The sequence below is a fragment of the Microplitis mediator genome, chromosome 10 (assembly GCF_029852145.1).
Source record: "Microplitis mediator isolate UGA2020A chromosome 10, iyMicMedi2.1, whole genome shotgun sequence".
In the NCBI taxonomy this organism is placed as follows: Eukaryota; Metazoa; Arthropoda; class Insecta; order Hymenoptera; family Braconidae; genus Microplitis; species Microplitis mediator.
The window spans coordinates 11,117,277-11,132,404 of NC_079978.1; the positions used below are offsets into that span (position 1 = coordinate 11,117,277).

General features: G+C 32.8%; 1 protein-coding gene across 1 annotated transcript in view; it reads left to right on the top strand.

Annotated features, from left to right (window-relative positions):
- Positions 1-2,626: 2,626 nt before the first annotated feature.
- Positions 2,627-15,128, top strand: part of LOC130676136 (odorant receptor Or2-like) — a 232,993-nt gene continuing 220,491 nt past the window's right edge. Inside the window, exons 1-2 of the mRNA XM_057482141.1 lie at positions 2,627-2,717; positions 11,981-12,282. Of these exons, the coding sequence (XP_057338124.1) occupies positions 11,985-12,282 (298 nt within the window). The 5' untranslated portion in view covers positions 2,627-2,717; positions 11,981-11,984. The remainder of the gene's footprint in view (positions 2,718-11,980; positions 12,283-15,128) is intronic.

Here is a 15,128-nt window from a genome sequence, read left to right on the forward strand (position 1 = left end):
CTATCTGAATAGTATCGATTTTGTATTTCAAAATAAAATTGTAAATTTTCATTTTTTTTTGCTAGCTTCAATTGCCGATAATTTTGAATCATCATAGGGTTTCGAAAAGCTTGAGGAATCAGTTTTGAAAATCTTTGTATAATTTTAAAAAATATTGAGCAGCTCACGAGTAATTACACTATTAGTGAAAAAGTGAATTTTTTCATGTTAATTAGATAGGAAATTAAAATTAAAATAACGACCCCTTAGAGTTGAGCTAGCAAGTTCATCTTTTGGGAGGATTTTTTTCTCGGCAACCACTAACGTTTCAGGGGGTAAGAGCGAAAAAAAAAAAATTAATTTTTTTTTTGAATCACCCTAATATATATACATTTATTATGAATGGTAATTTTGAACCCATTTTCAACCAAGATGATAGGTTATGACAAAATTCCTTAAAAAATCGACCATGATGACATACAATCACTACATTTTTGAAAAATCTACCTAAAAAAAATCTGCAAAACGTTTGAACTTGTAGGTCGACCCTAAACTTTCCCACTGATTTCAAATTTGAAAACCTTGAAAACTTTGAAAACGATTTTTTTGTAGATCTTACAGCTCTTCAAGTTAAAACATGCCTCAGCCAAAATTAAATACATTTCGTTGAAAAAAAATAAATTTTTTTCGACCATATCTTCGAAACTACTTGACTGGTTGACTTCAAATTCTACTTGACTGAGTTTTGATGAACCTTTTCGTTTGCCGCAAAGGATGGCAAAATCAGTCGCATAGTTTCAAAGATATCATGCGATAAAAATCCGTGCACCCACATACACACACGCCTCACGACTGTCTATCTGAAAATAGCTCGAGTCGCTTCCTGGGCCACCTGCTGTCACAATTGATTTGGCATTAGGGCAAAATGAATTTATATAACGATACTAAAGGAATTTTGAAGTAACCATTTCAAAGTAGAAACACTATTCAAGTTGGTCAAATTACCTTATCCTTCAAGAGACGCTCTCAATAAAAATTTTAGGAAAATTAAAAAAATTGATTTTTTTTCAAAATAGTGTTTCAATGTTTCCCACTTTCTTACTTATTAATCAGAATCACCAAAATTTGAACATTAATTTAAGTAAGCTACAGCGACAAGTGATATGCATGTATATTGTGAGCAGTAATATATGTCTCGTATAAATGCGCATGTGTTCAGTCAAGACCCAATTCGCTACCACCTGAGAACGCCGAGCCTCACCAATAGGTCGGCAGCACTTTCGCTAATTCAAACTTACGCGCGAGATCTCAACCAATAGGAAAATTCCATCATTTGAATTATTAGTTCCAACTTTGAATAAAAGAGTTGCGACATGAAACACACTCATTGGCTTAAGATCTCAACGAGCTACGTGGATTTTTCCTATTGGCTAAAATCTCGTTAGCGTCGTTGTCTAATTTTCTCATTGGTCGACCGCTCTGACGTCACAAAGAAACCGTTGTGGGCTTTCTTTTACGACATTTTCATAATTATAATTCTCAACGTGCTTTTGAACAGTTCACCTCGTGTACTAAAATCGCTTCGCTATTATAAAAGTTTTCTTGTGCTTTTAAAGTAATTCTTGTGCTGAATTATATTCAATACTTAGTCAGTATATCAAGGCTGCTATTTATTGGATATAAATAAATTGTCATCCGCTTATAATAAATTACTCAAAGTAATTTCCGTGTGTTTAACCACAAAGTACCACGTGTTTCTCTTATACTCGTGTATTAAGTCGCATTCGCTAGCTAGTATTAAGTCGCATTCGCTATACAGTATTCTTACAATTAAAGTGTAAATAAGTGTAAATAAATCTATAATTTATATTTTATAAATCTTGAGTAATTTTTGATTGTTAAAATCACCAACACCTGCACCAGATCCAATTAGTACATCCTCTACTTTACAGCATGTTAGTGCGATTATAACAAATTATTGGTATTTAATAGTGAATTTTTCTATGAAATTATCAAATGTTATTGAATATTAATACTCATATTAAAAAAAAAAATTTGTTTGTTAGATGAAAATTTCATGCTTTTCGAGAAGTAAGATTATAATTTTTACGTCATTAAATTTACACTAGCGTGCAATACTATAGAGTAAATTTTGGAGAGTAATACACATGAATACATCGTTATCAATTAAAAACAAAGTAGGGTCACTGAAGAATTTAAAGTTTTTTTGATTTATCAAGTTATTAAAAGAAAAAAGTAATAATCGTTATCGATATTACGATAAAAATTTAATTTATTTTCAAATTAATTTTTTGGTAACATTTATATCACAGAGTTTATTGTAGCAGTTATTATTTTTTTGTTTTTACAGATAATCAGGTAATGAAATATCATTCATTAAAATTAAATTTTATAAGTCGAAGTATATGTGGCTACATTGGTGGAATAACTAGTTTGATAATCGATAAGTGAACGGTCATTTTTTTTTTATATATACAATTGGAAAGTAATATGCGTTCAATTGAATTATATATGAGTTTATCGGAGAATAAAGTCTCAATTAAAACTTTTTCAACGGAATATTTTATCATTAAATTATTCATCATAATATACATTTAACTTTATCGGATAAGAACTATCGTCGATAGATATTTTCAACTTCGTTAAATGAGTCTTATTAAATAATTGGTTGTTATATTGCAATATTATTAAATGTTAATAACGCGTACATTTTTTTGGTATGAATTTTTTAGAATAACATTTATACAGTAATAAGGGAAAAAATAATGTGTTTGAAAAAATGTATTAAAAATTTCAACATTTTATTGGAATTTGAAGTCCATATGGATTTCATTGCAATCCAAATTCACTTCGTCATTCGAAGTTCCAGTTCGAAGTAGAATTTAGAACAAAAAATCCGAATTTTGATCATTTTTAATATTTTAAAAATTCGTGAGCGACCTCTTGAAAATTTTCCATCGAGCTGATTTTTGGAGAGGCTTCTGAAAACATCATAAACCAACAAATTTTCATAAGAGACTCGAAAAAAAATAGTCGGTTTTTTTAGGCCACCCTAATATATAGATATTAGAGTGGTCCAAAAAAAACAGTTTTTTTTTTTTCAAGTGCTATTGCCTCAAAAGCTTTTCTTAAGTGTAAAAAAAATTCCCTTCGAAGCGGAGCTTGATGTCTCAATTCTCCAAGAAGCTCAATAAATTTATATTTTCCCATTTAAATAACACGTAAAAAAATTTTTATCATTTTTCATCCGGTAAAACTACGAAAAAATTTTTTCTCGGAATTTTCCATCAATAATTATTATAGGAAATTTAATTTTCTACAAAAAAGTAGTGATTTAGTTTCTTCATAGTCCTAACGGGTAAAAAGTTATTGAACTTTAAATTTTCACAATGAAAGAAAATTTAATCAGATATGAAGAAAATTAAATTCAGTATCCATCCGCAAGTACTAGCTCGCTCTTGATTTATCTGGTCTGCTGGTAGAGCACTCGGCGCGATACCGACATGGTCTGGGTTCAATTCCCAGTTCGGGCTATCTATACTTTGCTTAATTTATCTATAAATTGTCTTATTGAGAAAATATGAAAAAACCAATTTTTAAATATAGTGAAACCTAAACTTACAATTGACCTTCTCAATAAGTCAATTTGTAGATAAATTGAGAAAAATATAGATAATCCGAACTGAGAATCGAACCCAGATTAAATAAATTATCTAGTAATGGTGTCAATTCTATTAAAAAGTTGCTCTAAAACTATCTTCCGTCAAATTTACTTAGTAACGAGTACTGAAAGCTCAATAACTTTTTAACCGTTAGGATTACGAAAAAAGTTTGGAAAATCTACCCGTGTAAAATAAATTTTTGTTCCTAATGAATTTAGATCTGAATTTCATGACGAAACTCAGATCGTGACACAAATATGACTTTCATCATGAATTTACTCAAAATTTTCGTCTAGTAAATCAGTACCAATTATAAAATTAATTTATTACGTCTTTGAATTGGACTTGGGATAACTTCGATAGAAACATGACTGAATTTTTACTGAATTGAATCTTTTACTGAATCTTTTGTCAAATTTATCGAATCATAAATTATCAATAAATTTCTTCTATCAAGTACTCGATTAACGTAAATCAGTTTCGATTGTAAAATTAATTTAGTGAATGAACTTCAGATTACTTGGATAAAAATTTGACTGAGTCATAATTTTGTCGTGAATAAAATTGTTGATACAAATTCATGATGAAAGTCATATTTGTGTCACGATCTGAGTTTCGTCATGAAAATTAGATCTAAATTCATTATGAATAAAAAATTTTTTTACACGAGTACAAGTGCACGACTCATAATGCTTATTTGATCATAAATATTAAAACATTGCGTAAGGGTAATGTCGCAGGCAAAATAAAATAAATAAAATTTGAAGAACAAATGTTATTTATTTATAAAAAAATAATAACAAAAAAAAAATTATAATTAAAATAACAAAAAATCTGGGCGTCGGTTGACCCTGCGGGCCAGCCCAAAAACTTCCCGCTGTTTTCGAGCTCAAGGAGCTTAAAAACATTACTCTGAATTTACTTTCGAGCTCTTCGAGCTCAAAAATGCTATTACCTGCGGTTACTTCTTATGAGCTTTTTAAGCTTTACCAAATTGCGTTTTTTGCTAAAGTTCGACAAGTTAAGAATCGAAAATTGTTAATGAAGAAGCGGTTTTTAAATTTTTATTCTAGATTATGTTCAATGAAATAAAGTATCGAGGCAGAAATCAATGTCAGTGATCAAAATCAAAATTTGAGTGAGTTTTAACTTAGGTCAGAGCAATAATATATGAAATATCCGAGAAAAACATTAAAAACTGGATTTTCTCAATTTTTTGCTGATGATATGTTTTAAACTAAAGAACAAGTTAGATGGCATTAAATGATGATCGAAAGAGACTATAAACAGGAAGAGTTGGTATGCTTTCAGACTCGTTTAGTACATTATATTTTGATTTATCCGGAAAAAAGAACATTTTATGTTATTTTTTTAATTTTTCAGCACCGATATCTTTTAAACTAATGAACCGATTTTGATGTTTGAGGTGGCAATCGGTGTGTTTTCTTGAATTCTAAGGCTGATACAAATTTGAAATCGATCCGTTCAGCCGTTTCGGAGATATTTGGAAAAACCCGTTATTCACCATTTCTTTCTCCAACGATATCTCTCGAACAAATTAACCGATTGAGATTGTTAAGGCAGCAATCGACGCGTTTCATCGAATTCTAGAGCTGATTGGATTTTAAAGTTGATCGTTCAAGTCATTTCTGAGAAATCACTAAAAAACTAAAAAACAAATCTGTCTATGGGTTGACCCTGCGGGCTAGCCCTAAAACTTCCCGCTGTTTTCGAGCTCCTTGAGCTCAAAAACTTTGTCGCGAATACATTTTCGAGCTCTTCGAGCTCGGAAATACTTTTGAATGCCGTTCGTTTCGAAAAAATTTTTTTACCATTTTTTCTCCGATATCTCTCAAACGAATCAACCGATTGAGACGGCTGAGGTGGCAATCGACGCGTTTTATCAAGTTCCAAAGCTGATTGAATTTTGAATTCGATTTATCAAGTCGTTTTTGAGATATGTCGAAAAAAATTAAATAAATTTTTTTTTTTAAATTCTTTCGACGGCGGTTTCTCTTGAACGAATGAACCGACTTTGATGGTTGAGGTGGCATTCGACGCGGCTTATAAAGCTCTAGAGCCCAATCCATTTTTGAATCAATCTATCGAGCACATTAAAAGTTATCCGAAAAAAACACTTTTGAAAAAATTTTATTTTTGGAATATCTCTGAACGAGCCCTACCGATCAAGCTCACTTTATTTTCAGCTTTAAGATATTGACAAGCCGCGTCGAATGACACCTTAAAGTTCAAAATCGGTTCATCCGTTCAAAAGATACAGGTATTTACATACGTACGTACGTACGTACGTACATACATACATACATACACTTAGACATCATCGTGAAATTAGAATAGCTTCCTAGGACCTCAAAACGTCGACATCTGATGAAAATTCGATTTTCGTAAATCACACCGAAAGCAATAACTTCCCGAATTTTTAAAAATTTACAATTTTCTTAGCGGGAAGCTAAAAAAAATTTTTTTTTTCGTAATTCGCCGATATTTTTGAGTCTACTTGATCAAATGATCTGAAATTTTCAGGAAAGTTGACGGCCAACAAGCTCTTTCGATTGCCACCTTAAACATCCAAATTGGTATATTAGTTAAAAAGTTACAAAGAGTTTACACACACACACACACACGCACACACACACACACACACACACACACACACACACACACACACACACACACACACACACACACACACACACACACACACACACACACACTTACATACATACACACACTCGGACATCATTCTGAAAATAGTCAGAATAGCTTCCTAGGACCTCAAAACGCCGACATCTGATGAAAACTCGATTTTCAAAAATCGGGGTGAAAACAATAACTTCCCGAATTTTTGAAAAATTACAATTTTCTTTGCGGGAAGTTAAAAAATGAACAAATTTCAATCGTAAAAAATTCCGAAATTTTTCGCCGTACGATCTGTGAGAAATTTTACTTTTTTTTTTCTTTTTTATGTTTTTTTTACTTGTTTTTCTATTTATTTATTCGTCTCACCTCAATTTTTTATATTTTTATTTTCGAAATACCCGCGCCAAAAGAATTGGTTAGAAGTATGGCGCAGGCACACTGGGTGATAGTGCGAGAAAAAAAAAATACCACGCATGCGCACTTGTTAAGCGAATGTCCACACATGTTTAGGCTAAAATTAAAGAAAATGCGATTTAATTTTTTATTAATTATAATTGCATAACACAAAGTTAGATAGCCATTTTCGTAAGCAAATCCTTCTAGGGCAAAACGGGTCATTTGAAACAAAAACGGATTCAAATTATGGATTCTTTATCGAGATATTGTGTTTTCAAGCTACAAAATTTTTTTACTGCTTGACGGGATAATTTTTCAGTTTATTTTGATGATTTTCTCGTTTCTATTGCACTGAATTTGTTTTTGAAAATTGCAGAAATAATCTTTATTACATTGCCTGTAAATTTGTGCATCATTTGAGATGTTTCTGTTCACTAAGACGATAATAACAGAAGTAGTTGTAGAAAGACGGCGAAAAAAAATTTTCGATCGTAAAGCACTCTCTAATGCTTCGCATTATGAGTCGTTCAAAACAATTAAATTTTTTTTTTTTGTAGAGAATTAAATTTCCTACAAAAATAATTAATGGAAAATACAGAAAAAATTTTTTTTTGTAGTTTTACCGGATGAAAACGTTTATAAAGAGATTTCTTTTTAAAAAATAGAAAATATTGTTGATTTGAATTTCAAAATTTTTAGAATATTGAAATTTTTTTTTATTTTTTTAAATTTGAGAATTTATTGATTGTATAAAATTTTTAAGGTTTTGGAGATTAAAATTTAAGAATTGAATACTTAAAATTACAAGTTGCAATTTAACTCGGAAATTTCAACAAGGCAGGACGTTTGTTTTAAATTTATTAAAATAAGAATCGAATAAGATTTATAAATTTTGAATAAACGAACGATTCACCAGCGTATCCCACCGCTGTCACCAAATTTTTTCAACTGTCACGATCGGAGAGAGTGAAGGCGATGGGCGAAGGGTTATATTTCATTAATTATTTACTAGAAAACTACCCGTAATATTTATTCTATTACTCAACCAAGGAGCCAAAAAAGACCGTCACGTGGCTAGTGTGAGAATGTTAAATATTCAATAATATTTCCAAATAGTCAATAAGTCTATTTCGTACCGAGCGGAAGTACGATAGACTATCCCGATCGTTGACTTGCGTGGCTTAGGATAGGTCCGGGATATTAGAGCGAATGGAAAGTAGGTAGGTGAATGTGGGCCCTCGAGAAGTCCCTGTTCTTTACATCTGTCTCTTTCTGTACCCGTTCACTTATGAATGTTAGAGCAAGAGTTATAATAAGAAAAAGATATATTTTATAAAAGGAAAAGAATTGTATATTCTCATATGTTGTTTTACATAGGTGTGTTGTACTTTTAACAATATTTAATTAGACTTACCACTCAGGTTGAAGTGGTTTACAATTTTCGCTGATCACACTCTCTCACAGTTCACCAATTTGAATTTATGATTGCGAAATTATACTGTTTATGTCTTTTATTTTTAATTGCACTGGGACACGGCACTGTGGCTTCGTGGATTAGATTCAGCGGAATTAAAAGCACTATTCTGATTCGAAGCTACTGGGGTACCGAGATGATGCACTCCCCTATCTATCGAATACGAATGCGAGTTATTTTATTTTAATTCAGGATCTAGATCTAGGAGTCCGGATTCCTAGGCTGTGGATCGTCACGAGACTGATGATCCTGATTTGAGTGAGTCGAATCAACCGAGATTTCAACAAGTTTAAAATTTAAGTATTTGACCACGGCGCCCGATTGCCTAGGCGGTGGACCGTCACGTGGAAAATGATTAAAATTTCGGACTCTGATTCGCGGCACTAATCGGACGTGGCCGCTTAGTACTAATCTTTAGGTTAATAGAATTTCAGACCAAGAACTGGCGATAGATAAGCTATTGACTTGAGATCCGGCAGAGATTACTTTAGATTAGCGATTGACTGCCTTCGTTAGTTTTTCGGCAGTTTATATACCCTAGTTTTGAATGGGGGAAGTGTATTGGTTCCTATGGATTTTTTCCTGGTTCAGCTCATCGATGATGATCTAATGAAGTATTACGCAAGGGTACCAGATTCGGTGGTCATCTTTGTGACAAACAAATGAGTAATTCACGCAGTTGGTGTAGTGTTAGCTATAATTTCCGGGCTTAGGGAATTGAGATGCGTCAAAAACATGATGCGTAAGTGTTCCGGGTTTGTATGTGAAAAACAAATGCGTAAGCATGTTGAGCAATCTATGTCATAAGTCCGGTATTGGTAAAAGGGTAAACACCCTTTTAGGTATCGGTCTTTGAGAGCGTGGGTTCGAACCCAACTCGAAATCATCGATTACTCCTACTTTTCTCAATTCTAAATTGAAGATGCAATAAGTTAAACAATTTTTTTTTTTGCTTCTTTTTTTTTTTTTTTTTTTAAAGGATAAAATAATTTATATTAAAAGTGCAAAAAATTTACATACAAATTCATGTTCTAGATATATCTCAAAAATAAACAAAAATATGATGCGTGAATATTCCGGATTTGGAGGTCATCTTATGTGACAAAAACAACTGAGTAAGCCTATTGGGCAATAGTTTCTGAGGTTTGGAAATCAAAATATGACTCGAAATATTGAATTTAAGTTATAAGTAACGTCAATCATTTAGCTCGTAAAGTTGTTTACCACGGATTTATCAAAGGCCCAGTGCACACGTACAAGCGTCCCAAGTAAAGTGGACGATGATTTCATCATAAATTCGATCATCTATCTGATGCTATGCTTACACACACACACACACACACACACACACACACACACACACACACACACACACACACACACACACACACACACACACACATTCTATTGTAAATGTATTGCCGCAAGAAGTACTCAGGTAGGTGTGGATGCAAGATGAGTATACTTCTAAGCATCATAGTTAGACTGAGAAAAGATGACAAAGAGAAAGGGACAGGTACAACGTTGTCCCATCTGTCTATCCCTGTCCGTTCACGGTCATCGTGAATACACGTACATAGATACTGGAGAAAGGTCTTAACGCAAAGATTTTGGGTGTGGCTTTGTACCTTTTGTTTATAAAGTGAAAAATTTTGGAAAAATTAATTAAATGGTTAAATCGCGATCCATATGTAACGATTGTTACAAAGGCAAAATACAACTTTATTGAGCTTCGTGGAGAATTGAGATATAAAGCTGCGCTTCAGAGAGAATTTTATTTATACCTTAGAGAAGCTTTTGGAATGATAGCCAAGAGACTTTTTTTTGGACCACTCTAATATATATATATATATATATATATATATATATATATATATATATATATATGTCGGAGATGAAAGAATAAAATGGGGTTTTCCAATGGGACGGGAAATTCCTAACAGTCGAGACTAGTTTTTACAGTAACAATTAAATAAAATTTAAGCTCTAGTTGTTTACAACTTAAGTAGATTATGTTTATTACGGGAAGCTTAGGCTCGCTGTGACATCTGTTCACCAAACGTAGCCACGGTCACAGGATGGATATAGTAAGACACAGAGGACAAGATAGTAAGATAATAAGATTGTTGTCCTTCTTTAAACATTTTTGACTAAAAGGTTTCTAATGAAGAGTACAGAGTTTTTGGACTAGTTGAGTCGTCAGTTCTGATTGAACATTCGTCGTGCGAGTTCAAGTTGTCCTGTCGACCGTGGATTCGTTCTCGAGCCTAGTTTGCCGTAGTATTTGTAAATTATTCGATCGGGTTTTATTTGAATATTATGAGACTGTCGTGTATTACAATTATTATAATTTCCTTTGTAATCAATTATTGCATTAATTAGTATTTAATGTATTTTGATATTTGTGCGCCACTATCTTCATTATATTACTTGTCTAAGTATCATTATTCGTGAACAATACTTTTAATATTAAATCACTGTGTTGCATAATTATAATTCGTTTACATTTTAAATAAAATTAAGAGATATTAATATTGAGACCAATACTCGGGATAACGCCCAAGCTTGTAATGACTTTCCGACATATATATATATATATATATATATATATATGTAATAGAAACAGCCTTGTCATCACGATAGTGCCTACAATTTTTATCGAATCTCAATGAACTTATTCATACTTATTGTATGAGCGATTATCTTGATAAAATTCGAAGATTGGCTAAATCGGTTGATTAGTTTAGAAGTTATGGCTGTTTGAAATTTTAATGTCTCTTCGAAAAAATCAGTTTTTCCCTGTTAGAGTTCATATAAATTTAAAACTAAGACTGATCGACAATTTCCGTAAAAAGTATCTTAAAACTTGTTTAATAAGCTGTAATTCATGACAATCAACTTTATGTTTTGACCATTTCTTCCAATAATTTGATAGCCTTGAAAGTTTTAGTGGAATCAAAAATTTTTGAAACTATGGTTTTCATTCCTCATGACATATTCATCGTTCGTTATAATCCAATTTCGTCAGATGTATTTTATTGTGAACAAGACAATCTATAAATTTCACAGCTATTTTATATTTAAAATGTAGTTCTTTGATTAATTATGATGTTTCAAACGTACTTGTACGCCCTGTGTTTATAACTCGTCTTGTTATACATTTTATAATGTATGTTTATTTTCGCTTCTCAGCATATGAGTATACACAAACATTAAGCAGACTTGAAATGTAATATCAGTAACTTGCTCTGTAGATATAACCATGCTAATTCAAAGCTAGTTTGTCAATCCGAGATTTGAGTAATACGTAATTAACTTAGTTTTGCTCATACATGTATATATAAATATATAAGTATCCTAACAATTAAATTAACAAATTAAAATACTGACCTTTAAAAATTGGTCCAGTTCCAGCAAAAATGAACAAGGGTCGCCTTTGTTTTAAACTAAGAGCGAGCTAGCGAAAAATCAAGGCAGTGCTGAAAATTTTCGAAAAATCTGCCTTCCATTCCGGCTAACAGGTGGCCTGTTTCTCTTTTACTTACGTTAGAGCCGACAAAACTATATTTTATTTACATCAATTCAAGAAAGCATGTATAAACTAAAAACTTGTCCCGAGAGTTATTGAACTTACTTATTCGAGTACTATCGATTATTCTGTTTTCACAGAATAACAACAGAAAACTCAATAGAAAAACCATTATTCCACGTACAATTAATTCTATACATAGCAATGATCAATTTTTTTGTGGGTAATAAAACAATTCTTCTCACTATTTTTAAACAGAACAATGGTGAATAAAGATTCTATCGTACGTGATGTGGAATGGGCGATTGGAAGCCACCGAAGACTTCTTCAAATAAGTGGATTATGGATGTATCCAAAAAAATGTCTATGGTTCAATGTACAGATGAACATTCAAACAATTCTATTTGCTTTAAGTATATTTGGATTCGTTACTTATCCACAAACATCAGCGTTATTAAAAGTGTGGGGAGATGTTACTTTGATTGGGGATAACATTATGTCGAATTTGCCAGTCACAATTGCTGGAATTAAGCTCATCAAATTATGGACTAAAAAAAGAGGTAATTGTAAAGCAATATCACTTCGTCAACACCAAAAAAATATACACTGCAAGAAATTGTATTTTTTCTTACAAGAAAAAATTAAAATTTTTTTTTTCTTGTAGGAAAACCACTAACTTAATATAGTTTTAATTACAAGTGTAGCAATATCAACTACAAGCATCAATTTTTACTATAGTATATATTTATCAGCATTATTTATGCAATAATTATTACTACATATTAGAGTATCCGCTACTACAATGTTTTTTTTTTTGTTATTTATAGTAAAAAGAACTCCATTTTTATTAATCTGGTTTTTTGGTATATTTTTAACTTCCCGCTAAGAAAATTGCAAATTTTCAAAAAAGGGAAGTTATTGGTTTCGGTCCGATTTTCGAAAATCGAGTTTTCATCAGATGTCGACGTTTTGAGGTCCTAGGAAACTATTCTGACTATTCCTGGGTGGACTTCCGTGTGTATGTGTGTGTGTGTGTGTGTGAACTTTTTTTTGTCCGACGATATCTTTGGAACGGATGAACCGATTTAAACGTACTTGGTGGCTATCGAAAGAGCTTACCAAAACTTAGTCTTGATTAGATTTTGGGGTAAATGGGTCATGTAGTTTACAAGTTATACAAAGAATAAGAATTAAAAATTTTTTTTTATTTTAGTTTTTTATTGATTTCTCAGAAACGACTTATACGATCAACTTCAAAATCTAATCAGCTCTCAAACTCAATAAAACACGTCGATTGCCGCCTCAATCATGAAAATCAGATAATTCGTTCGAGAGTTATCGTGGAAGAAAGAAATGGTAAAAAACAGTTTTTTGCGAATATCTTCGAAACAACTGAACCAAACAATTTAAAAATTTTATCAGCTCTAGAACTCAATAAAATACGCCGATTGCTGCCGCAACCATCAAAATCGGTCAATTCATTCCTGAGATATCGTGGGAGAAAGAAATGCTAAAATCGTTTTTTTTTTTTAAACAATGGCACACTAAAGTATTTTTGAGCTCGAGGAGCTCGAAAACAGCGGGAAGTTTTGGGGCTGGCCCGCAGGGTTAACCGATAGACAGATTTTTTTTAAATGTAGGTATTGTATTTGTCGTCATGGTCGATTTTTCAAGGAATTATGTCATCATCTGTCATAATTGGTTGAGTAGAGTTCAAAAATACCATTCGTTAAAAATTTATGTATATATGTATGTAGCGTTGCTACTAGCTCAAGTGATCGATAATTTTCGGTAGTTTACGCCAAACATCGATTTTTCATTTATCCGCTCTACCTCATTCGCAGAGACAATAAGCAATAGACCGCTGGATTGCATACATGCATCCAAGCCTTTTTTTCTTCACAGTATACTTACGATTACTGTGTTACTTTCGGTATTCAAATAAAACATTTGTTCACTATTAGCTGTTTTTAATAATTAATATTATTACCTCAACCACTAAATTGGTGACCCGACGTGATCTCTTTTTAAAAGAATGGTCGAACACGTGCGTTACACAGTTTATAAAAATTTTGCGAGTTCTCGTGTCGTTTTGCCGCGAATCTTTTGTCACGTTGCCGTTTAATCGGCGAGATCGTGATTTTTATATTCTCAGTTATTTTTGTGTGAATTTGTTTTGAGTTAATTAGTGCAGTGATATATTTGTTTTTGTTTTGTCAGTGTTCGGTTTCTTTATTTTTTATCACCGCTGGTGCATTGCTGGGCATCTTATGGACTTTATGCCGCATCATTGTTAATTTGAGGAACCATTAGTGCAAATCGAGTTGTGATAAAAGTGTTTGCGAGCTGTTTAAAAAAATTGTTAATTCATTTTTCGTGCAGTGTCGCGTATAATTTTCTTTTTGTTGCCGGAAATACCATCGAGGATTAAGCCGATTCGCCGGCTGCACATTCCTGAGCCGTGCGTCATCGATAATCTTTCGGTAGCACAATACCGAATTAAAAACATTTTCAGTAGGTGATGTCAGACTCGAAAATCGACGGCGACGAGAAAGTAAAGTCCGAGTCATCTGACAAAGACACATTTAAATCTAATTTATCGGGATCGTCGACGTTTACGTCAGTTAAATTAAATATGGCCGTGAAAATCAAAGCACCCCAGTTCAGCACGGAGAATCCGAAACTGTGGTTTGGGCAGGTTGAGGCGCAGTTTTCGACAAATCAGGTAGAACAGAGCGCGCTAAATTTGACCTGGTGATTCCATTGCTTGACACTCGCGTCGCCGCAGAAGTCGAGCAGCTAATTCTTCAGCCTCCTGCGACAACTCCGTACAGCGATTTAAAAGCCGCTGTAATAAAATGCTTCATGAGATCCGAAGAAGCACGGATTACTCAGCTCCTTGACAGAGAGAGACTTGGCGATCGGACTCTGTTCAGTCAAGACCCAATTCGCTACCACCTGAGAACGCCGAGCCTCACCAATAGGTCGGCAGCACTTTCGCTAATTCAAACTTACGCGCGAAATCTTGGCCAATGGGGAAATTCCATCATTTGAATAATTAGTTCCAACTTTGAATAAAAGAGTTGCGACATGAAACGCACTCATTGGCTCAAGATTTCTACAAGCTACGTGGATTTTCGCTATTGGCTGAAATTTCGTCAGCGTCTGCTATTAATTTTCTGATTGGTCTACCGCTCTGACGTCATAAAGAAACCGTTGTGAGCTTTCACTTTTCAACGTTTCCTCATATTCTCAACGTGCTCTTGAACAGTTCACCTCGTGAAATCAAATCGCTTCGCTATTATAAAAGTTTTCTTGTGCTTTTTAAGTAAATCTCCGCTCAACTACTCTCAATAATTAGCTAGTAGATTAAGGCTACTAATTATTGAGTCTAGATTAAATTGTT